This window comes from Chaetodon auriga, chromosome 12, assembly GCF_051107435.1.
Source record: "Chaetodon auriga isolate fChaAug3 chromosome 12, fChaAug3.hap1, whole genome shotgun sequence".
Taxonomy (NCBI): domain Eukaryota; kingdom Metazoa; phylum Chordata; class Actinopteri; order Chaetodontiformes; family Chaetodontidae; genus Chaetodon; species Chaetodon auriga.
The window spans coordinates 7,846,935-7,871,723 of NC_135085.1; the positions used below are offsets into that span (position 1 = coordinate 7,846,935).

Sequence of the window (24,789 nt, forward strand, 5' to 3'; positions counted from 1 at the left end):
AGAACACCACGTTCCTTCTCCACCTGCCTCTCGGTCTGCCTCTCATGCATGTTCACAAATACATCAGCTTGCAGGCATCGTGTAAGACAGTGACGCAAATACAACAAATATGTTCACACTCGGTGAGAGCTGAAAGCTGCTGCTGCTTGTCCTCATTTAACAGAGCGTGGAGGCTGGAGAGATGCTGTCTCTCTCCTCTCTCACACACATACACACTACATATTGTCTGATTCTCATCGGCAGTCCTTCCTATTGCCAATAGACCCCCTGATTATCGCAAACCAGAGGTCTCAGGGCCAAAACAATTCAAGCTGTGCACTCACACACAACACGGCTTCCTGTGAGAGAATCACTATCAGCACCTGACACCTCGAAAACAGGAAAAACGTTTCAGCAGGAACACAGATGTGTTGGAGTGTTTGGAGGAGGAGCGTGAATGCAACTATAAAACCCCTGCAGACAGAAATCTCCACTTCACTCAGCTGAGAGGAGAGGGAGCGCCTCCGACATGTCATACTATGAGGTGAGGTTGTTCATGGTGTGCAGTCTTAAGTCACAGATGTGTGTTCAGGATGTTGCTTTTTCCTCCCTCGTCATCTAACATGGTCTAACATCTTCCATCTGCAGCATATTGTCTTGGAGTACGACTACAATGACACAGGCTCGGGGTCAGGTTCTGGTGACCTGGGAGTGGATCTGGAGGAGCCCTGTGATGTGGAGCACATCATGACCGCTGACCTCCAGCAGGTCTTCCTGCCTGTGGTCTACGCCCTCATCTTCACCCTGGGCATCACAGGAAACGGTCTGGTCGTCATAGTGCTGGGCTGCCAGCGCAGGTGAGAGGGCGGGTGCAGGGTTGGTGGTTGATAACCTTCCAGTGAGTCTCTTTGTGTCCTTGACCAGCACCGATAGGCTTCATGATTGGACTGGCTCTCCTGTGTTTGGCTACAGGTCGAAGTGCAGCCTCACCGACCGGTATCGCCTCCACCTGTCAGCTGCTGATCTCCTCTTTGTTCTGGCGCTGCCGTTCTGGGCCGTGGACGCGGCCATGGCTGACTGGCGCTTTGGAGCGGCCACCTGCGTTGGTGTGCATGTTATCTACACGGTTAACCTGTACGGCAGCGTGCTCATCCTGGCCTTCATCAGCCTGGACCGCTACCTGGCAGTAGTCCGAGCTACAGACACCAACACAGGAGGGCTGAGGCAGCTGCTGGCGCACAGACTGGTGTATGTGGGTGAGTGTCTGAAGGGTGATTTGCTTTGTGTTGGTGCTTTTCCACCTTGCAACTCTTCCCTGATCTTCTTTCTACCACCTTCCCCTCACAGTCTCTCACTTCTTTCACCTTCTCTCCCCGCAGGTGCCTGGTTGCCTGCTGGCCTCCTGGCAGTCCCCGACTTGGTGTTTGCCCGGACTCAGGAAGGAGGAGAAGGGGCCACTCTGTGCCAGCGGTTCTACCCAGAGGACAGAGCTCCTCTCTGGGTTGCAGTCTTCCACCTGCAGCTGGTCTTGGTGGGTCTGGTGATCCCAGGCCTGGTTCTCCTGGTGTGCTACTGCGTCATCGTCACCAGGCTGACCCGGGGCCCTCTGGGGGGCCAGAGGCAGAAACGCCGAGCGGTGAGGACCACCATCGCGCTGGTTCTGTGCTTCTTTGTGTGCTGGCTGCCATATGGAGTGGGCATCTCTGTAGATGCAATGCTGCGCCTGGAGGTCCTGCCCCGCAGCTGCAGCCTGGAGGCCGTCCTGAGCGTGTGGCTGGCGGTGGCCGAGCCCATGGCTTTCGCACACTGCTGTCTGAACCCGCTGCTGTACGCCTTCCTGGGGGCCGGGTTCAAGAGCTCGGCCCGCAGAGCCCTGACACTGAGCCGAGCCTCCAGTTTAAAGGTTTTACCACGAAGACGCCACGGGGCCTCCACGACCACAGAGTCCGAGTCCTCCAGTTTACATTCCAGCTAGTGTTTGCTTGTGCTGTACATATGTGTATATACTGTGTGTATACTGTATATATGTGTGTGTGTGAGGGCATTTATACAAAGTGTCTGAGAGAGTAAGGAGCAGTCTGCTGGCCCATGACTTGTCTTCTCTTGTAAATACTGTTATCAGGTTTGTTTTGCTGCTGCTGTGCTTGTTGTATCCTGTTTGTAATAAAATCTCTAAAATAACCAGATTTGTGAGTGCGTCTTCTCTTTCTTGGTTTGTGCTTCCTGAGTGAAACAGTGTGAATTCCCGGCTCGCTCTTCAATCACTCAACCTCAGCACTGACTCTCCTTCTCAGGGGCTGACACAGATCTTATTATGACCCAAATAATTCAGAGTGTACAAAGTTAGCTAATGAGATGGTAGATGAAGATGAAGGCATTTCAGCTTTATCACAGAAAACACATTGGAAGGGGACAGGAAAGGTAGGAAGAGCAACAAGCCCCAGTCAAATCTATGTGTCTCGTGGTTTAATTGTCAGCCCACAGTTGGCAACTATTGTCCAAGGCTGGAAATTGCGTTTTGGTGTGAGGTGGTGGTGTACAGATAAAGATTGTTTGATAAAAGTGTTGAAACCAGTGGGTCTTGTGGGGCGTGTTCTCCTTATCTTTGCTATCATCAGCTCGTCTCCCTTTGTATTGATTCATAATCAGCCACCTGAAGCCACTGATCCAGAGCGTTTCACAGCTCTTTTGGGGAAATGAAACTTTTTAAAATGTGGCGTGTGATGGCCAGGTGTATCTGAGTCATGCGTGCATATGTGTGTGCGTACTTGTCCATGTTTTTGGGGTGCGGGTTAGATTTATGTTGATGATATAAACAGTTTGCTTCTTCTACGTGAGAAAGAAGGGAGCACGAAGGGGACAGGAGGTCCATTTTCCAGTGCGCGCACACACACGCAAAGTGCTTCCCACATACATGTACCTACTTCCACTTGGAAGTGGGAGAAACAGAAGCTGGAAGTTTACTGTGTCCTGTTTCCTGAGCGATGAAGAGGAGAGTTGTGAGAGAGACGAAAAGGAAGAACACGGTAAGTCAGCACAACAATGAAGAGCTGACTGTGTGAGCGACTGTCCGATCACTGTAACTGTATCCCGTCATGTGTATATGTGGCTTTGTAGACACAGAAATGTGTGTGGAATCATCACATTCACAGCCAATGTAGGGAAATAACTCACCTATTCCATTTCCATATACTGGATTTGACCTCTCTCTCTCTCTCTCTCTCTCTCTCTCTCTTTCACACACACACAATTACAGGGACACACACTTCTATTCATAGTGTATTCAAAACAGGAAACACTTCCTGCAGCTCATTTTAGGAAAAACAAGCAGCTAAAACAATCAAACACCCGAGCAGCTCTGCACTAACCAACACAGAAAGCTGCTACAAAGTCAATCAGTTTAACATGAAGGAGAGACACTGAAGGACGCCATGAATAACCCGCTGATCTTCAAAGTGTCAAAAGTCACAATGTTGCTCGCCCTTTGTATATAATAATATCATGACCTGTTTATAGATTTATAGATTTTCTAATCTTTTTTCAAGTGCTGAGTGTCAGTTACGTGTGTTTTCACTAACTATACACCCTCAGTCTTGACCTTCAAAACAGAAGCTCCAAAACCTGAGAATCATTTCCGAAACTGAGCAAATCTGAGAACATGACTTCCCTATCACTCATTAACTTCCAGTCATGTTAGCCATTCTATCTGGTGGCATGGCTCTGGGTCAATGAAGGTCAGTCCACTTTGGTCCAGACTGGGACATCCCGTCAACCACTGGATGAAGTGAAATGAAACGGTCTCCAGAGGATGAATCATAATGACTTTAGTGATCCCCTGACTTTTCTTCTAGTGCCGCCATTTTTGTGATTTACCACATTCATTTGTGTTGCCTTCAGGAGTTGTAACAAGATTTGTGAGCTCTTAACTGTCCTTCTGTGATCAGGTTAAAATTTCAACACGTCCAAAGCTTCAGCTTATGACCAAAATCCTGCAAAATCATTGATGTTCACATGAGCTTCAGCTGTACAGCTGGCCCTCAGGAAGGTGTTAACCACATATCATCCAAGGTACAATAGTTAAATCTGCAGAGCCAGTTCTGTTCTGATCTGTCTTATTAAATAAGACATTTTCTTAAAAAAAAAAAAAAAAAAGATAGAAAGAGAGAAAAACGTTTACGATCTGCAACTTTCAAAGGATAATTCACAGCTCATTTTACATTAGTAACCAGTCGTATGTTTGTGCTGTAATCCAAGGACAGTTCAGAATGATCACATGTATCAGCATGGTCACATGTTTTTGTTGTTTTGCTTTGTGCTCCAGCATATTAATAGAAGTTTAAATGAATTATCAGTGAAGTTGAAGTGTTGACTTTCAGATGTGCTTCCACCCACATGAATGGGTCATCATTGTCAATATTTGGTTCCAACATTTTCCAATCAATACTCTAATCAGTACTGTCTGAAATCTATGACCCACAGACATCAGCAGATACTTTGGATCCCTGCTGGTGATGCTGAACCAGGCCTATAGCTCCACCATTTGCTCCTCTTGCTTGTTTTAGGGGGCTATTTGCCTTCAGTCAGCTCCTCTAAAAGTGAGACATATCCTTTGCTGGGCCGAGGTCTACTTAATGACTTTTCCACTCAAGAGTATGACATTGTTTGGCCAGAAAGGGCTCCTTGCTTGTCTGTTGAATATGTTTTACATAATTGTCCTGCCTGCATTGTCCTAAAATCGTGTGCCCTCTGTACTGTACTGTGAATAAAAGGGCTAAAAGCCATGCTCCGCTTCACCCAGTGTGGATGTGAATACCCATGAACTTGTATTCAAACCTCAGTGCGCCACCAAAACAATGAAAATGTGTCACCGTGTGAATACAAATAGCTGCTGTACATGAGGAAATGACTCTCTTTAATTCATCTTTTCTCTCTTCTTTTCATATCCTGCTCACAAGAGCAAACAGATGCAACAAATCTGACACCGTCAGAGTTTTCATCTCCATACACAAGCTGGTTTGATGCCTAGTGCAAGACTACTCACAATACAGTGTTAGAGTGTTACTATACACTGTGTTCAATCTGTGCCTGATCTGTGTGGTTGGATGTTTGTACTACTGCTAATAGTAGCAGCAGTAATGTAAAGTACATTTTTAGGTGCTTTTCTGCTGCTTATGCATCTATTTCATTGCATTACATTTATCATATTTAATGCGTGTTTGTGTGTGTGTCTGCATGAGCGTGTGTTTGCCTACAGATGGTCAGGTTCCCTCATATTCAGACAGGCTGAGTTTCCTGCTGCTGAACAATCGTGGGAAAACCAGAGGTCAAGACAAAAGGAGAAATAAAGAGGGAGAAAAAGGCTGGTCTGCGTCCAAATGGCCTGCAATAACTTCCTGCTTTGTTCCTGGTGGATTAATACAATGTGACAGGTGAAACCAATAGCCTGCCGGGAGTGTTTGTATTGACCTCAGCAGGTGGAGACGTGAGAATGATGTGGGAACAGAAATAGAAATTAAGGGAATAATGGAGTGTTCAGTGTTGGTTGGTCACAGGTGGTCCTGGGACTGAACCCTGCAGAGGATGACTGCACGCGTTTTGTGTGAGTTTGGATGCTCTTCTTTTTTTCTACTCTAAAGACAGACCTTCAACCTTCCATTGCCCTTGAGCAAGACATTGACCTCTGACTTCAAAGCTTGAGCTAGCTGCACTGAACTGCCTCTGAACAGTTCAGATTTCTTTTACCCAGTTCATGAAGATGTTATTTATATATCTACAACGCTGGTCTAAATGAGTATTTGTACAGATAACCCTGGTGACAGCAGAAAGTGTGGTTGTACTTCAGCCATTATAACTACTTGTATGGTGCACTGCTCTGTTTAACACACAGCCTCCTCCAGTGGTCACTCAATGTCGCTACACTGCATGCTCAGTGATTCCTGGGTCAGGTTGTGTTCTGCCCTACGTTTCATGGAACATTGTGCAGAATACCAAGACATTTATTTCAGATGATCATCTGCTCATCTTCTTCCTATTGTGAATGAAAAGTCCTGAGACAGACAAGAGATCGGACACCTGGGAATAGAGTGTTCTTTGGACCTAGAGCACACAGAATACAGATGATATTAACTCTTGACCTGATACTAAACACAAATGCTGTCTTTTATCAAACATTCAGTCCCCAAAGGCTCGGAAAATGCTGCAGGTTGGTAGCCTCACCCTTTATCTTCAATATGTAGTTTGTACAGGCTGCAGTAAACTGCCACATGGTGGATGCACTGATAGCAGAGAAACAGATTATGTTTTTTCTTTGCTCACAAAATCTATACTTGGCCATGAACCCATGGTAACCACAGCTGCTGTTCTACTTGTGTAGACAGACCAGGCATGTTCGAGTGGCTATCTGCGACATGGTCATCCCTCACTGGCTTCCCATCCACCAACACTGGCAGTGGTGGATGAGTACTTCTTTCCATGTACAGCCCAGGTGTTAATAATTGTAGTAACTGTACCTTTAGATCAGGCTGAACTGAGACAAACTTAATGAATGTTCATCGCCCCACAGTGGCCGCATGGAGGAACTGCAACACGACTTGGCATTTGTGGCTCATTCATTGTCAATAGTGATGTTACAGTTGTTATGTTACACAAAGAAACACTTGCACAAAATGATAATAATAAATAAACTGACATTAACCCTGTATTATGCATGTAATATGAACATAACACCTGCCTGTTTTATCATGGCGCTATTATGATGATTATAATGTCAAACTTAATATATTATGAAGAAATGCGTTGTTAGGATGAGAGAAAGTTATCTGATCGGGTTCACATTGATATTGAGAGCAGTCATGAACGATGATAAGTAACTTTTTGCAAAACCGGAGACGGCTCTGGCTTTATCGTTGTCTGCATTACGTCTCCTTTATGTCAAGTTAATTTGATGTTGACAAAGGCACGCGCAGAGACCTCGATAACAGACGAGAACTTTTTTCTCCTCCTCACCATTTTTTCACTCTGAACTTTATTGGTTTCAAACAGGAAGTGCAGCGCGGGAAAGAGCATAAAGACTTTGCGTCAGTTGCTTCTGATTGGCTACAAACCAGAGACTGTTTGCATGGCATCACCGATTGGTCGGAAGCGGCGCGCCAAAGATCACGTGTCCCTCTTTTCGCGCGAAACTGTTGCTCTGTTGTCAGGACTTGAGCGTGCTGCCTGTGTCTGTCCGGGAAGCGGCGGTTCGGAGCTGAATATCGCAGAACTTCTTGAAACTTGAGTCGCAGTTTGACGGTGTTTCAGCATGGATGTTGCCTCAGCGACCGCGGAGAATGCCGCAGAGGTGGTGAAGGACGAGTTGGCTGAAAAATGCCAGAAGTTATTCCAGGCTTTCTTGGAGGAGTAAGTCAGACAGCTACAGGCTTCATTATATTGTTCTCGGCCGAAACGCGGTGCGCACGAGTTGATCGCCTGATATCTCAGTTTTTAAAGTGTTCTTTGTCCGTAACTGCGAGGATCCAATGCTGTGTTGATCTCCTGCTGGCCATGTATTATATTTCATTATTTTTCCCTGTCCGTGTGCAGGTTCCAGACCGGGGATGGAGAGGTGAAGTATGTCCGGGAGGCCGAGGAGCTGATCCGGCCTGAGAGGAACACCCTGCTGGTGAGCTTCACAGACCTGGAGGGCTTCAACCAGGAGCTGGCCACCACCATCCAGGAGGAGTACTACAGGTGAGCTAACCCCAGGAGCCCCAATTCATGAGCACTTTGTTGCTCTGCAGCCTCGGTTTGATCTCTAATCACAATGCTAAAGTGAGCCACTCTTTCACTGTAATGTGGTTTCACCAGTACAGCTGGTGCAGCACACATATTATCCTCACTGTGTTGGTGAATGAGCAAGCAGCAGGGGCATGAACAGCCCCAGACAAGCAGAAGTGGATTAACATGAAGGAGTCTGCTTTCAGAGTTTACCCCTTCCTGTGTCGGGCTGTGCGCAACTTTGCTCGGGATCATGGGAATGTTCCTCTCAACAAAGAGTTCTACGTCGCCCTCGAGGATCTGCCCACCAGACACAAGTAAGACTCTCTCCAAACCTATAAATGATGCGCTGGCCTGTAAGACTGTTCATTCATTCAGTCATTAATTTTGGCTTTATATTACAGACCTGTTTAATTTGTTTAAATAAAGCCAGAGAGCAAGATATCAAATGTGATCCTTTTCGCCATGTAGGATCCGTGAGCTGTCGTCCATGCGTATTGGCAGCCTGGTGAAGATCAGTGGTCAGGTGGTGAGGACACACCCAGTACACCCTGAACTGGTAAGATGTGCTGCAGTCAACACACCAAACGCACCAAAATGGATTAAAAAAAATCAACAAAATCAAAGCTGTGATGTGTGAACATTGATGTCTGTTTGTAACTTGGTCATTATAATGATTTCTTTACGCTTGCAGGTGAGTGGCACCTTCCAGTGCATGGACTGCCAGGCAGTGATCAAAGACGTCCCACAGCAGTTCAAATACTCCCCACCAACCATCTGCAGAAACCCCGTCTGCAACAACCGCTCCCGCTTCCACCTCGACACACACAAATCCAAGTTCATCGACTTCCAGAAGGTAACTGAGGGAGTGTGTGTGTGTGTGTGTGTGTGTGTGTGTATTTATTTCTGCATTTCTGCATGCATAGACTCTGGGGGTCCTGATGACAGCTTAAGCCTGGAGGTGTCTGATTGAGTTTGAATTCTGTGCATTCAGGTACGTATCCAGGAGACACAGGCGGAGCTGCCCCGTGGTTCCATCCCACGCTCCCTGGAGATCATCCTGAGGGCCGAGGCTGTGGAGACGGCTCAGGCCGGAGACCGCTGTGACTTCACCGGGACCCTCATTGTCGTGCCGGATGTCTCTCAGCTCCGCACTCCAGGTGTGGGTTTGACCTTCGATTGAGATGTCGTGGGAAAGCAAGAAAGTACTAGAACAAATGTGTTTTATTTGATACCACTTGACTGACAGTGTGGGCGCCCCCCCCCCCCCCTCCAGGTGTGCGAGCAGAGACCAGTACCCGTGTAGCCGGAGGACCCCAGGGCTTTGAGTCTGAGGGTTTGAGGGGGCTGAAAGCTCTGGGAGTCAGAGAGCTTTCATACAGACTGTCCTTCTTGGCCTGCAACGTGGCCCCGACCAACCCACGAGTAAGAGACACACACACAAGCTAACAATGAATGCATCCCCACAGTCATCTCACCCAAAACCAAAGAAGCAGAGAAAGCTCCAAACATGCCTGGTGTTCAGTTACAAGTGTGCGGTTTCTGTTGTGCAGTTTGGCGGGAAGGAATTGCGGGAGGAGGAGCAGACTGCAGAAAGCATCAAGAGCCAGATGACGGAGAAGGAGTGGGAGAAAGTGTTCGAGATGAGCCAAGACAAGAACTTGTACCACAACCTGTGCACCAGCCTCTTCCCCACCATCCACGGTCAGTGCTCCAACCGTCACTCAGCATTTTCTCTGTCCAGGAAAGCTTTGTGTGAGTGTGTGTGAGCTGGGCGTTTCTGGTTAAATGTGACTGACTCTGCAGGCAATGACGAGGTGAAGCGCGGCATCCTGCTGATGCTGTTCGGAGGCGTTCCCAAGACGACCATGGAGGGAACCTCGCTGAGAGGAGACATCAACGTCTGCATCGTCGGAGACCCCAGTACTGCCAAGAGCCAGTTTCTCAAGTATGTAACGCAGCACAGACACGTTCCCTGTAACCACGTAGACATTGTAAACCATTCAGTGTAGGACTGAATGAATGATTTAAACGTGTGTGTGTGTGTGTGTTTGTGCGCAGGCACGTGGAGGAGTTCAGCCCCAGAGCAGTGTACACCAGCGGCAAGGCCAGCAGTGCCGCCGGTCTGACCGCAGCCGTGGTCAGAGACGAGGAGTCCCACGAGTTTGTCATCGAGGCCGGAGCTCTGATGCTGGCTGACAACGTGAGTGTCAGGAGTCACAAACTGAGGACGTTCTGAAGTGTGTTTGGTGGTACTGATGGCAGTGCGTTCCTCCAGGGCGTGTGCTGCATTGATGAGTTCGACAAGATGGACCTGAAGGACCAGGTGGCCATCCATGAAGCCATGGAGCAGCAGACCATCAGCATCACCAAGGCTGGAGTCAAGGTAACAGCAGGCAGAGCAGCGTGAGCTCAACTTTGAAATGATGCACATTCTGAAATTCTGGACTCACAGCTGTGCTCTTCAGGATCATCTCTTTCAGAAATTCCTCCAGCTGAGGATCATTTACTCAATTGAGTGGAAAATTAAATGAAACAAAATACCTATTATGTGTCTTCTAATAAATTTTGTACCTTATTTTGGTCAGAAGAAACTCTTAAATCCCACAACAAGACAAGTCAACATTTCTACGACACGATGTGCGAATCTAATACAAATGAAACAGCTTGAACTTGCCTTTATGAGCCAGATTCAGTTTCCATGAATCGCGGCCTGTCAGTCCTCTCTGCAGCAGAATGACTCTGCCTCCGTTTCCTCCAGGCCACCCTGAACGCCCGCACGTCCATCCTGGCTGCTGCCAACCCTGTCGGTGGGCGCTACGACCGCAGCAAGAGTCTGAAGCAGAACGTCAACCTGACCGCCCCCATCATGAGCCGCTTCGACCTCTTCTTCATCCTGGTGGACGACTGCAATGAGGTACGCGTGTAGTCTGTGCATTTGTCCCTGCACTGATTATTAAATGAACCTGCTTTGTTTACCTTCTCATTGTTCTTGCATGCTAAAACACTCCAAGGTTCCCGACCGGGACTCTTAAAGTTCTATCTGAGCTCGTCTAAAGCTGTGTGTGTGCATCCCAGGTGACGGACTACGCCATCGCCAGACGCATCGTGGACCTGCACTCCCGCGTAGAGGAATCTGTGGATAGACTGTACTCGCTGGACGAGATCCGCAGATACCTGCTCTTTGCAAGGCAGTTCAAACCAAAGGTGCGTCTCTGCCTGCGTCGATGGCGTGTCCACATCAGGTTTGACCGTGTGTGCTCTTGTGATTTGTATTGACCCATGCGCGTCTGCAGATCTCCAGCGAATCGGAAGAGTTCATCGTCGAGCAGTACAAGCGTCTGCGTCAGCGCGACGGCTCTGGAGGTGTGTCCAAGTCTGCCTGGAGGATAACGGTGCGGCAGCTGGAGAGCATGATCCGCCTCTCAGAGGGCATGGCGCGCATGCACTGCTGTGACGAGGTGGGCGCCACAAATCATTTCCTATTCAGCACACATGAAAGGTGCACGGGGATGTTTGGAGGCTAAAAGCTTGACACACGGGATGCAGGAAAATGTGATGAAACCTCATAATCTAACAAGCTCTGAATATGATTATGGCACAACCACATCTTATTCTTTATAAAGTCATATTTTTCAGTGACGGTGAACTAATGTAATGACTCACAAGCGTATCACATGATCCCGTGTTGACTTTTCTCTGTATGTCCTCAGGTGCAGCCCAAGCATGTGAAGGAAGCCTTCCGTCTCCTGAACAAATCTATCATCAGGGTGGAGACGCCCGACATCAACCTGGAGCCGGAAGATGAGCTTGAGGAGGAGGAGGAGGAGGAGGATGGTACTGACACACAAACACAGTCAGAGACAAATTAACACACTAACATATGATGTTGCGTAGTTTATCCTCTGGCATTACAAGGTTTTATGCCACACAAACCTGCAGGAAACGCCATCCCGAACGGAGTGAATGGTGTAAACGGCCACGTGAATGGCATCAACGGGCACGTCAATGGAGTCAACGGCCACGCCAACGGTGTGAACGGTCACGCCGAGTCTGGCAGCCAGCCCAAACCGTCTCTCCGCCTGTCCTTCCCCGAGTACAGACGCATCTCCAACCTGCTGGTCCTGCATCTGCGCAGGGTAGAGGAGGGTAAGACGGCCCCCCTCATACCGCTGAGACGTTTCCAAAGTTGTTTTTTTTTCTCATATCCTGCAGTCTAACTTTTTCGTTGATGCCTGTCTTGCAGCTGAGGAAGAGGAGGAGCTGAAGAGAAGTGCGGTGGTCAACTGGTATCTGCAGGAGATTGAGTCGGAGATCGACTCTGAGGAAGAGCTGGTCAATAAGAAGGGTCTGATAGAGAAGGTCATCCACAGGCTGGTGCACTATGTGAGTTTGCCCTCTCCAAAAAATCCGATCACTGATTTCAGATCAGCAGACAAAGATGAGCGTGGACATAGCTGACAGTGTGCGTGTGTTTCCCCACAGGATCACATCCTCATCGAGCTGTCTCAGGCGGGGCTGAAGGGCTCAGAGTCAGCGAGCACGGACGAAGAGGGTGTTCTGGTTGTCAATCCCAACTACATCCTGGAAGATTAAACTGCTCTCAACGCTCATATGTAACACATACATAATAGTAGCACTGGAGATGTTTTCAGACTTGTTTTGTGAGTTTATCACCTCTGTTGTACAGACGATTCTGCGGCTCGATAAGAAAAAAAGAAAAAAAAAAGCCTTAGGTCAATCTGACTTTTGTAAATATGCTGCCCTTTTTCCTCCAGTTTTTGGCTGGCTTCTGTCTGTTTGCCTCTCAGTTTAGGGAGCCGCCCTGAACTGTGTGATTGCTGTTTATTCATAAGTGTATATTAGAGGTAGAGGCATACTTTACGGCTGACTTGCCTCCATGTGTTCAACATATTATACGTCTTTTGTAAAATTGTGACATGATGTGAATGAAAATGTTGGTTCAATAAATAAAATGTTGATATAAACACAAACCCGCTGGGTCTTGCATGTCAGTGTCTTCACGGTGTTTTTTGGAAGCGCTACACCGATGTTGTCCAGTAGGTGGCAGCAGACACATGATTAAAATACAACTGCGCATGCTCGACAGACATTATTCAACAAACATGGCGGCACCCTGTGTAACACCAGTTAGGACAGCACTGAAAGGTAAAACACAAGCGTTTTAAAATTATACTTCCTCGAAACGTCCCGCAGCACCTGGGTTTCTTCGGCAAGGCCCGTGACTGCGTCATTTATGTAAATAACGTCATAAACTGTTATTATTGTCAAACTTTGGGCAACATGGTGGCTTTTCCTTGGTTTTTACATGACGTTCACCAGACCCAGCCCTGATATTGACCTCCCCGCGCAGGGACAGAAGTCACATTATTGAAGATTAAAGGTCTTTTTATTCCTTAGGTATGTACCTGGTTCCCTGCCGGTGGCTCCTCATGCAGAGCGGCCAAACCCCGGCAGTGTCTCAGTGTTTACGGCTGCATGCAGCGCGGTGTCGGCCGGTTCACGTCTGTCCTGTTGCCTCCCTGTGCAGCTCCAGGACGGAGCCGCAGCGCAGCACCCAGCCACACCGCACAGCCGACAGGAGGGCCGGGGAGGCAGAGGAGGAGGAGGAAGAACCCGAGGGTCCTGAATACATACCCAAGAGAAAGGCCAAGAACCCCATGAAGAAGATTGGCTATGCCTGGTGAGTCTCTCCACTCCTGTCCACTCTTAGTGTCGTAACAGGAGGACTAAAGCATTTGTAGATAAGCAGTGAGCAAAACACCCTAAACTGCTCTGAATGTGCCTCGATGAATATGTGAGGTTGTAGAATGTAGCAGAAGTATCAGCAGTTGAAGTAGCTGATGTAGTACATACTGCAGTAGTACCATCTCATCACTAGTAGTAGTAGTAGTAGTAGTAGTAGTAGTAGTAGTAGCATCAGTAGCAGTTGTGGTGATAAAACTTTCCAGATAACATACTTTCTTAAACATTCCAAAGATCGTTGTCTCCTGTCACATAGTCTACATCAAATCTGCCACAAAAAATGATGAGCATGAGAATTACTATATGAAATGGAGCCCGTCCCCTGCAGGGAGACAGAAACCTGCCTGGTTCTGTGACTAATGGTAATGTACCTGAATGTAACTGTGCACATAGAGATCTGTGACTTTAAGTTGAACTCAGCTTGCACTATGGTTATTTTTCATGACACAATATGTTTGTAATTAAGGTTTATACCAAATGACGAGGAAAGAGAGACAGAATACAACAGTACCACAAATAAAATGACCATGAACTTAATTCAGCACCTCTTTAAAAAAGTTTCATCAAAAACCTTCATGTGTGCAGGATTTACTTTTGACTAGGTGTGCCTAATTAACTGACCACTGAGTGCACAGTATGTGTCCTGCCTCTCCATCACTGCAAAGTGCATTCCTTCAGAGGGATGATTTAATCGCAGGAGGAAACATGAACACAGTCGATTAGAATCAATGTTCGAACCATCAAACACTTTTTGCCTTCCCACCTTATGCCCTCCTTCCACGTCACAGTATGTTTACAGTTTCCTACACTCAGCATCAATATGGATACTGCATGTGTTGCCCACTGAGTAAAATAATGATCGATCCCGCCCCTCCAGGATGATAGGCCTCCCCACCGGTATCATCACCTTCCTCCTGGCCAAGAGACAAGTGGACAAGAACCGACTGAAGCAGCTGAAGATTCGACAGAGGATGAAACAGTCAAATGAGGGAGAATTTGAAGGAAGTCGCTATCGTCCTGCTGCTGTTAAACTGGACTAATAATGAGTGCGTAAGGCTACTGTGATTTGCACCACATCCTGAACGTCACTGCTGAGACGGTGACTGCTGCACTATAGCCCAAAGACTGATCACAGAGATGTCAGCCTCATTTTGAAACATCCAACAGCTCTTTGAAGACATGCAGAACTGGGTCATCATCTCCTCTTTAGGCTGGTGCAGGAAATCTGAAAAGGAATGTGCTTGTGATCGAGCCCTTAAAAAGGACAGATTTGATTTGTCTTGCTCATGGTCAAAGATGGATCATATAGGATTGACTGCTTCATTGAATCTGAATGGTCACATTTGTATGAGCCCCAGTGTTCCATAAATGTAATCCAGGAAATAAATGTAAATGTTTATTTATAAATTTGTGAATATGGAAACAAGAATCATCTCTGGTACAGCTCCATATGAACCACATCAAAAGTCACAAATACAAATGTTTGATATGAAAAGGCTAACAGACATTCCTCATCATTGATATGTATATTTACAAAGGCCACACTCACTTTCTGTGCTGCACATTCTAAAAGTTTGCCCTACTTGTTTTGAGTCGAGGGTTATATGTAACTTTGTTTGGGTCTACACTCATGATAAATACGAACATGTGTGGAGGACCAGCTGGGTGTGGCTGTTCCTCTAGGGAACGCCCCACATTAGCTGGAACTCACCGACTTTCAGGAATGTTCCAGTAATTTAACACCGTGGCACCGATTGTGTCATGGACAAAATCCATCCAGCTGGCACTCAGTGCCTGACCCAAATCTGACTAACAAGAATATATAAACAGGCACATGTATAACAATATTATAAAAGCTTATGGAGTACTGAACATGTACTTCTTAAAGTTAAAAAATGGATCTCAGAAACATTGTGAAGGCACTATAGGGATATAGAAGACAGCTAGACCTGTAGTAAAGACCATTAGCATTACAGTATGAACCCATGATAGCAGACCTGAGGCTGCCAATAGGTGTACTCAGCTGCATTCAGGGGCAGACAGATCATCCACCAAGCTGTCAATACTGCCGATACTAGTGTCAGTAGGATCAGTAACAAATATGACATCATTTACCATGAAACTGTTTTTCCTTCTAACGTGCATATAACCAAAGCAGTAATTGAGTATTTTGAGAAAAATGCTGATTCTTGCCGAGAGCACAGTTAGCACAGTTAGCTTAGTTTAGCATTAAGACTGGAAACAGGAGGAAACAGTCGGTCTGGCTCTGACTAAAAGTAACAAAATCTTATGAATAGCACCTCTTACGCTATTTAACATATAACGCTTTGTTTGTTTAATGTCTACAACCACCTTGTACAAAAATGAATCCAGTGGAGACTTCAGGAAGTTACTGCTGGAGCCCAAGAAAAAGTCAGACAAAGCCAGGTTAGCTAATCTCACCGCGTCCCTGTTTCCAATCTGTATGTGAAGCTAAGGTAAGCCGCTGCTGGCTGCTGGTGTTTTATCTAATGGACAGACATGTGAGTAGTATCTAACTCTGGCCAACAAGGCAAAGAAGTGTATTTTCCAAAATGTGGAACTATTCCTTTAAGTACAGAGCAAATATGAATAAAAAATGGCTAATATTTGAGAAATTATTAAGTGATGAAAATGAATTTAGAAGTAGCCCATTAAAGATTCCTTCACTTCATTAATCGTGACAGCTGTCCTGCCCGCCCCGCTGTACTTCGAAGCCAACCAGAGAGCTGACTTAGCTGATTAGAACAAACATATTTGCCTTTTTCCTCAACATTTACATAGACGTGACCCAGTTGATGTGTAGCAGTACATTTACACGCAGAGAAAAATGTTCAGACACTGTCTGCCGTAAGTCCAGCAAGAGTGAACGCATGCTGCAGCTGGCATTCCAGTGTCTATAGATATTTGCAGCATTTATATAGTAGTATTAATATATATATATATAATTTTTTAACCTCTGGTAAGTTGCTTAATGCACATATAGACAAATATTGACCTCAGAAAAAGTGCATTTCCTTTGCATAGGTTGAACCTGTATTATGACAAAATCTCAAATTCAGCCCTTCCCTGGAGTGCATCATGATTTTAGAAATCTATTCTGATTGTGACTGAAAACAGAGCAAAGACTTAAAAAGCATGGCTTGTTTTGGTTGACCAACGGTGGTCATGAGCCCTTGGGTGGAATTATTTGGAAGCGCCGATAATTTGCAGCAGGAAAAGGAAGATCTGGATGATGTCGACGTAGATGGAGAGCGCGGCGAAGACGTACTCCTCCGGACCGATGGAGTGTTTCCTGTTTCCTATCAGAAGCTGCGTGTGGTACGCTAAGAACTACAAGACACACAAGAAACATTCAGAATGACACTGTTAAGCATTCTGTGAGAGCGTGATGCATAAAGTCACACTACAACTGTGAAAAATGACACATACAGACACCATCAAGAATGAAATACTCACCATCGTGAAGACTATGGCTCCCATCGCTGCGTAAAGCATGTGAAGCCAGTAAATCTGCAAGAACAGACAGCCATTACAATGATGGAAACTTGAAAAGGTGTGCTGTCAGGGTTTTCGTTCACGTCGGCCTGAACTCACATATTTGAAGGACAGCACGATGGTTGTAATGATGCCAGTCACAAATACTACGATCCCAAGGACACAGAAGAGGCCCTGGCACTTGGTGAAATCCACCTAGAAAGAAAAACCACCAACATCCTCTTTAATACACGTGTGACCGCACAAACACAAAGAGGAAGCTGATAAGCACTCGCTCAGACACACACACACACACACACACACACACACACACACACACACACACAATACCTTTGTCTGGAAGCAGAAGACGGTGACAACGATGCAGACGACGGCAGTGATACCCAGAGCGAGAAACACTGCTTTGGTGTCATAGTAGCTAAAAACAAAGGTCGACACACAGTTAACTGAGGGAAACAGACATTGGATATTTCTGTACTTCACATGGACTTTACAGGCTTATTTTACCTGGAAATGGATCCAGTCATGTAGGACAAAGCCAGGGTCTGTAAAACAAATTAAAAACTTCTGTTTGTCCTTCAAAAATGCAGTTACATCACAACATTTGAGGGACAAAATAAACATTCTGTAACTGACCAAAACATCTCTGATTATAAGCTATAAAAGGACAGGACAGAAAAACATGCAGAAAAGGGATGGTCCCCATAAATAACTAATAATACACGATATGTATTTCAGTGCTTAAGACATTTCACCAGGCTGTAATGTCGTGTGGATTGAAACAGTTGAAAGAGGGCAAAAACAACTGTGGACCGCAGCTTTCGGGGCAAAATGTAACATGTAGAACTGACACCTATAAAAGCTGAACAACCTCTACTGACGGACAAAACTGTTCCATGAAGTAATGCGTGGAGGCGCTTTGTGCACAGAGCTGATAAAACACAGATATAGAAGCAACATATCAAAGGCATTATGCAAACACAGCGTAAGTCCAGTGTGGTGACTCACTGCTTCGTTCTAGTATCAAAGTCAAACCTCAAGACAGCTTCAGTATTTTAGTATGAGAATAGACTTGATTCAAGTCCAGGAAACTGTCATTATGTGTCTCTATTTCCTCAAGTCAAGTCATTTGGCTTACAAAGGTGAACAGCAGAATGACGTTCCATGGGAACTTCCTCCTACAAAGAGAGAGGAACATTAGACGCTGATTTATAAATATTCATTGCACAAATATTCTTTGTGAAACTGAGCAATCACACTCACCGGGGGCCCTTACAGCAGACCAGCACAAGGTGGGTGACGATGTACACAGCGCTAAAACAACAACATTAATATTACTTCATGTTGATTCCTATGAAAGCACATGACTTTAAAGGTGACGTGACCACAGAGTGAGACTTACTATGATGCCCAGTAGATAGCTGTGTTCCTCTGTACGAAATATCTGACAGGTTCGCTGTGAGAAACAGAGGCACAGTCAACAGCGCGACACACACGTAGACACAAATGCAAACAGGCATGCAAAACACACACGCTGTGTACTCACACAAAGGTGAATACAGCCACAATGGCTGTGGTGACAAGCAGCTGAGATGCCAAAATCAGGTACACCTGAAGAACACATGCAGACAAAAAGGGACCTTACACCCTGTAGTTTCAAGCAATTCAGTCCATCCTGAGCCAGCACCGGCCTCAGTTTGGGTCTCACTTCTCATTCTGCATTCAGCAACACGTCACCGTGTCCGAAAATATCACATCAGCACATATAAATACAACATCTGGGTTTTCCAAAGATTCAGAGGATTCAACTCTCAGAAAAACATGAGCATAGTTCTGTGGCTCATTTACAATGATAATACATGACACAAGCTAATCCAGTGTGGTTTGTCTGACAAGTGTGTTTCACCTTTCTGATGAAGGCATGACGAATGCTCATACTGTCCCAACCGCTGCCGCTCGCCGCAAACTCGTCGCCTTTAGCAGAACAGAAAAATGAGCAGTGACCACAATGAGCTACAGGAAACACGTCATCTCTCACCAATGAAGCGTCTGAAGTGACTGTTCCATATTTTGGAAGAAATGCAAATGACGACTCGAATGCATCATACTGTTAAAAAAAAGTATAATCAGTATTAAGGCTCAGTTTGTTTAAGACTTAAACCTTCTTGCAGAGGGTGAGATGAGAAGATTGATTGACTGTCATGAAGTTATGGGCAGAAGATGGTTAGCTCAGCTTGTCCAAAGGTAGAAAATCTGCCTACCTCCACCTTTGAAGCTCACTGATTAGCATGATACATTCAGTTTGTTTTTAATATATAAAAAAGCCAAATTGACATATATAAACAAAAAGACATATGGTTTTATGGTGGGTTACTTGCAAACTGGTGTGTGGTACTCTTCAGTTTTTTAAGAGCATAAAAAAAATCCCATAAAAAAAATTAACTATATATGTACATTCTGTACAAAAGGAGTAGAAAAAAGTGGATGCAACAGTCCGTTGCTGAAGGAGCTGCTTAAGGCCCCCACTGTCTCATGCCGGGGGTGAGAGGGGTTGTCAGTGATCGATGTCAGCTCGGCTAATATCTTCCTCTCAGCCACCTCCTCGATGGTGTCCAGAGGGCAGTCCAGGACAGAGCCAGCTCTCCTGACTAGTCTTTTTTCTGTCCCTGTCAGAGCTTCCACAGCCCCAGCAGACCACTGCGAGGAAAATAGCAGATGCCACCACAGAGTCATAAAACGTGTCCTACATCCTCCAAAGGACCTCAGTCTTCTCAGCAGATGGAGACGAATTTGTACTCGCCCACAATCTCAATGTCCAAACCCTGACTGTTCACGGGTGTAGTCTGTGGCACCTCCCAGTCTATCACCATCTCCTTTGTCTTGCTGGCGTTTACGTGCAGGTAGTTCAGTTCACACCAGTGTACAAAGCTGGTTACGACCTCCCTGTATTCCAGTTTGTTCCCCTTTGAAACACGTCCAACGATGGCTGTATCACCTGAGAACGTCTGGAGGTGACAGCTGTCAGTGTTGTTTCTGAAGTCGGGTGTGCAGAGGATGAAGAAGAAAGGAGAGAGCACTGTCCCCTGTGGAGCCCCCCTGCTGCAAACTACCACATCGGACACACAGTCACAAAGCCTCATATACTGTGGTCTGTTGATGAGGTCATCGATGGTCCATGCGGTCAGTGGCAGTCTCCTCCAGCTCCTTCCAGCTCCCCCCTGAGCACTGATGGTTGGATTGTGCTGAAAGCACTAGAGAGGTAAAAAAAACATGACCCTCACAGTGCTTACAGTGTTCTCCAGGTGGGAAAAAGGTTGGTGAAGTAGGTAAATAACTGCGCCTTCCACACCAATGCCTGCTCGATATGCGAACTGTAGGGGGTCCGGCTCAGTGCTCTCCAGGTGACGGAGGTGGTTCAGTATGATCCTCTCTGTGGTCTTCATCATAATCATTGTACAGATTAATCAAATCAAATGAGCTTTAGAGGTGTTGGTAGGCAGATTGTTACCTTTGCTGTTTCCAGTGTTCATGCTAAGCTAACTTAGGATAACCATCTCCTGCCTGTAGCATCATAGTTACTGTACAGATGAGAGCAGTATCAATCCCTTCATCTAACTCAAGGCAAGAGAGTGAATAAGCAGAGCTTCCCAAAATGTTTTACTCTCTATTTTTAAACAGACTGAGCTTTAATATTGATTAATATGATGCATTCAGGTAACATTATTTAATCCTTAGTTATAGAGTCATCAATTGACCAGGATCATGTTTCAAGTTCTGCTGCTTGGATGTAGCTTGCGTTTTTTTTCTCCAACTGGTTCAACAAACCAATGTTATTTTTTTTTAAACGTCAGGACAAGGTACCAAAATGCATCATCATTCCATGCTTAGCCATGAGTGTCACAGCACCGTCAGTCCTTGTCTTACCAGAGCTCAGGATATCTGATGGTATGGTAGGTGGGATTATAGGGGGCATGGGAGGGGGACTGGGGTAGCCAGCTCCTTGTGGTCCAGCAGGGTGAGGCTGTCCTGGGTACGAGCCGGGAGGATAGCCTCCTGGCTGGCCTGGGAACAGAGGGTCGTTTGGACCGGTGGGGTACGGAGCAGCAGGCTGGCCTGGCTGGGGACCACCGAAGCCAGGGAAGCCATATGCAGGGGGTGGTGGGTAATTCCCGCCCTGAGGCGCATACAGCGGGCCCCGGGAGTCTTCATACCCTGGAGGGTAGTCTGACCTTGACATTTCACCTGCGTGGCGATAAGATGAAGAAAATGCAGTTCACGTGTTTCACATTGCGATGAAAGAAAGCAGACGACAGAGAACAACAGGAAAAGCACAGACTGGCTTCAGGCCTGTGCGCTGACCTGCTGTTGGTGTGTGTGAATTCCTATGTGCACATATCCACATCTCCAGCACCTCCGCTGGCTCATAATCACACTTGACTTACATCCTGGGTTGTGTGAGGTTAAAGTGAACATATGGTTCTTCTTAGCACTGCGGTTCCCGAAAAGCACCACAGGCTCAACAATCACTACATGCATCTCCGAGGGAAAATGCTAATAATAAACCACCCACACACACACACACACACACACACACACACAGGCTCACATGCACACAATGTTGTCACATAAAACTATCCCATGTTCCAAAATGAGTATTAAAAGAATTATGGTACTTTTACAGGATACTCTAAGTGCTTCACCAATAAAATTAACCCACATTTACAATGTGAATCATTTACATTCGAGAGACATTTCTCCCAACATGGATTTACACTCTGAACATTCGACAGATGATTTTACTCCTTACAACTTCACAACAGAAACTAAGCCACCATACAGAAAAGACAGACCTGTGTTCCCAAGTTGGCTCCTTTTTTTTTTTTTTTCCTCGGTTATTTAGAAAATGTCTCCTGAGCTCCGTTTCACTGGGGCTTTTAAGGGGAATACGCACAGTAAAGGAATTCAAGAACTGGCTCCACCTCGTGCTGCCATTACATCACATCCAGAGCACCAAGCAACAGGACAGAAAACACTGAATGGAAAAAGTGCTTCAGCGTATCTGCAGTCACAGAACGAGTCACAGAGCTGATCACCGCTTTGGTCATTGAGCCACTCCTGGCAGACGAGAGGGCTTAAGGAGTCTGTGTGTTTGATTAACAGGGCGGAAAGTTAACGTTTAAAATCTCGCAGTGAGCTGTAGTGAGCCGTGTGCTTAACTGGTGGCTTGAGTCAGTCTCCCATGTCTTTCATTACTGCAACCACCAACACTGAGCTCCGAGTGTTGCAAAGTATGCACGCTCTGACAACACTGGAACAAGTTTGTTGACTTCTATGTAGCCTCACATAAACTACAGTGACTCAAATATCTCTTTCCACATCACTGGCACGAAGACCCCGTTCCAAGAAGGGCCACATGTCATGTGAAGGCTTTCATACGGGTGCACAAGATAAATTCCTTACAGACAATAACAGCGAGAACCGGTTTGACAAACTCATTATTTTCACTTTCTGTCAGAGACTGTCTGAGGTCATGATTTGACTTGGTGACATCTGAGGCTGACTAAATAACTCATGATGTGTCCTTTATTTACTATTAGTGAGGGTTTACTGTTACTAATACTCCACTTAGCCTAAGCCATTGTGTCTTTTCACATTTCTTTCCAACTCACGTCATTCGGCAGTGTTTACCACATCTACTTTAAACTATCAAATTAAAACCAGTGTGACTTTAATAACTTTTCCATACCACTGAGAGGTTTTTCCTGTTATTCTGTCATCCATGATAACGTTAGGGCTTTTTTTAAGCTTACATAAGCTTCAGTCCTGCTCACCACTGGAGCTCAACTCTGTCAGCAGTGTTTGCGTCAGGCGGGTGACTAATGAATGAAGAGGATGCCCATCACTGTGCAACAGGTGTGAGTAGTTATTAAAGGTCATCTGGCTGCATTCCCTTTATGTGTTCCAGGTGTAGGACCCTGGTACTGTTCCTGCGGCTCACTATTGTGTCTTACCGGGACACCTGAATGGAATGAAACCACCCTGAGTGTTACTGGCTTCACCTGTGCTTCTCCTCCTGCTGTCAAGGTAAAATATCTGCCATACACGCACATACATGAGTTCGTTCCAGGGTTGAGGAGCGCTGTGTCTTCATGTTGTGCTGCAGCTGACAGCAGTGCAGTAAAAGTAAACAGAGCCATCTAAACATTCAGCTGCAGCCCAGTATATTAAAGCAAATGAGATGTTTTCAGTTCCCACAGTCACACAGTGAGCTCAGAGGGCGCAGCAGGAAAACGCGCATCAGTCCAGCTTTTGACCGAAGTTTGGAGAAAGCAGGCTGCAGTTTAAGCACTTCATCCACAGCTCTGTGATGCTCCTCTGGCTGCACAGCGGCACGGCTGAGCAGTTTGAACATGTCCAGAGTCAGACTACACCCACTCCACCCTGCTCACCGAGACCAGACCTCAGCTCACAAACAGCCTTTTCAGGTGGGGATCCAGCACGGCCTCCCTGCTATGAATAGAGCCAGCGGCAAACACAAGCTGGATGGGAGGTGACCGACCAGCAGGAACAGATTCAGATCAGTGTAAAGGTATGGCTGGCGTACCTCCGGGCCATCAGAGCGCTTCGGAGACATGACGGCATCTTGAAATGAGCTCTACTTACCGAGGAAGAGATGCCGACGTCAGAAACAATGTGGTGGTGTTAATTCACAGCGAAAAAATGAGAAAAGTGGAGGCTTTCCGATGTCAGCCACACCCTCGCTGCTTCCAAAAGACACAAACAAACTCCGAAGTGCTGCAGAGGTTTGGTAAACGGGTTCACATGGAACCGTGCGCCTGGTCTCAGGTCAGCCCGCTGTGCGCTCAGCAGCACTGCACAGATGTGAAGCAGCAGCAAAGGACATTTCCTGGAACAGTGAAGAGCAGGGTGGAGTCCGCAGGAATCTCAAACACACGCACACGCGCACACACACCCATGGGACGTACGTGTGTGTGTGTGTGTGTGTGTGTGTGTGTGTGTGTGTGTGTGTGTGTGTGTGTGGCCTGTGGGGTTTAGCTGACTCATTTTCAACAGGCGCTTCTCACGTTACCGAGTAAAGGAGAATTACAACTTGTGGTGGAAGGAGTAGAGTAGCAACGGTCCATTCTCATGTTTTACTATAGTATTATTAGTGATGCCTTCACTTAGTCTCGTTCCATAATAAGCCGTTTTTATTTGTTGATTTTCACTTTGCATTAATGATCACAATCCGCAAAGCAACGAGTAACCAGTCAAATACATGTAATGGAGTAAAAAGTACAATATTGGCTTTCAAGATGTAGAGGAGTGTGAGTATAAAGTATAAGAATAAAATGGAAATACTCAAAAGTACGTCATACTTGTACCTATGTGCAGTACTTAGGTAAATGTACTCAGTTACAGTCCATCACTAATTACAACTACTCATGTACAAATTACAAACACTTCAGTGCACGTGTTAGAATTTCAGATGAAAGTCTGAAAGGCTGATCTATTTAGTACATGTTTCTCGTGTCCATAACTTCATTTCAATTATATAGAGAATAAAATGCCATGAGGATGAGAGGGTCTAGATAATGGGTGGATGTGAATAGCGGACTTTAACGCGTAACGAGCTTTTACATTTTGGTACTGCTACTGGTAATACTTCTGAGTCCATATGACTCCACCAATACAAACAAAAAACACTTGTATTTTAAAGGAAAACTTATTTCCATGTTCTTAAATAACAGTGTGCAGTCTATCATATGCACT

At 46.0% G+C, this 24,789-nt stretch overlaps 4 protein-coding genes across 4 annotated transcripts; 3 read left to right on the forward strand and 1 right to left on the reverse strand.

The window, feature by feature from the left end:
• The first annotated feature begins 464 nt into the window (after window positions 1–464).
• On the forward strand, window positions 465–2,153 carry LOC143329373 (C-X-C chemokine receptor type 4-like). Its single transcript, XM_076745226.1, has 4 exons — window positions 465–523; window positions 628–836; window positions 952–1,235; window positions 1,359–2,153. Exons 1-4 carry the CDS (start codon window positions 509–511, stop codon window positions 1,952–1,954), a joined length of 1,104 nt encoding a protein of 367 aa, XP_076601341.1. The 5' UTR covers window positions 465–508; the 3' UTR covers window positions 1,955–2,153.
• A 5,033-nt stretch (window positions 2,154–7,186) lies between these two features.
• On the forward strand, window positions 7,187–12,726 carry mcm6 (minichromosome maintenance complex component 6). The gene is made up of 18 exons (XM_076745330.1): window positions 7,187–7,377; window positions 7,561–7,707; window positions 7,941–8,051; window positions 8,206–8,293; window positions 8,429–8,590; window positions 8,729–8,894; window positions 9,011–9,159; window positions 9,288–9,438; window positions 9,541–9,682; window positions 9,796–9,937; window positions 10,013–10,120; window positions 10,496–10,651; window positions 10,813–10,941; window positions 11,031–11,195; window positions 11,448–11,571; window positions 11,677–11,883; window positions 11,981–12,120; window positions 12,220–12,726. Exons 1-18 carry the CDS (start codon window positions 7,280–7,282, stop codon window positions 12,328–12,330), a joined length of 2,496 nt encoding a protein of 831 aa, XP_076601445.1. The 5' UTR covers window positions 7,187–7,279; the 3' UTR covers window positions 12,331–12,726.
• A 122-nt stretch (window positions 12,727–12,848) lies between these two features.
• On the forward strand, window positions 12,849–16,216 carry LOC143329708 (uncharacterized). The gene is made up of 3 exons (XM_076745722.1): window positions 12,849–12,903; window positions 13,156–13,438; window positions 14,378–16,216. The coding sequence occupies exons 1-3, from the start codon at window positions 12,861–12,863 to the stop codon at window positions 14,538–14,540; spliced, it is 489 nt and encodes a 162-aa protein (XP_076601837.1). The 5' UTR covers window positions 12,849–12,860; the 3' UTR covers window positions 14,541–16,216.
• A 12-nt stretch (window positions 16,217–16,228) lies between these two features.
• tmbim1a (transmembrane BAX inhibitor motif containing 1a) lies at window positions 16,229–23,917 on the reverse strand. The gene is made up of 12 exons (XM_076745721.1): window positions 23,680–23,917; window positions 20,941–21,258; window positions 18,923–18,990; window positions 18,563–18,627; window positions 18,419–18,472; window positions 18,280–18,330; window positions 18,155–18,194; window positions 17,524–17,561; window positions 17,347–17,434; window positions 17,116–17,211; window positions 16,978–17,031; window positions 16,229–16,851 (listed from the first exon to the last, which is right to left on the reverse strand). Exons 2-12 carry the CDS (start codon window positions 21,251–21,253, stop codon window positions 16,705–16,707), a joined length of 1,014 nt encoding a protein of 337 aa, XP_076601836.1. The 5' UTR covers window positions 21,254–21,258; window positions 23,680–23,917; the 3' UTR covers window positions 16,229–16,704.
• Window positions 23,918–24,789: the final 872 nt, after the last annotated feature.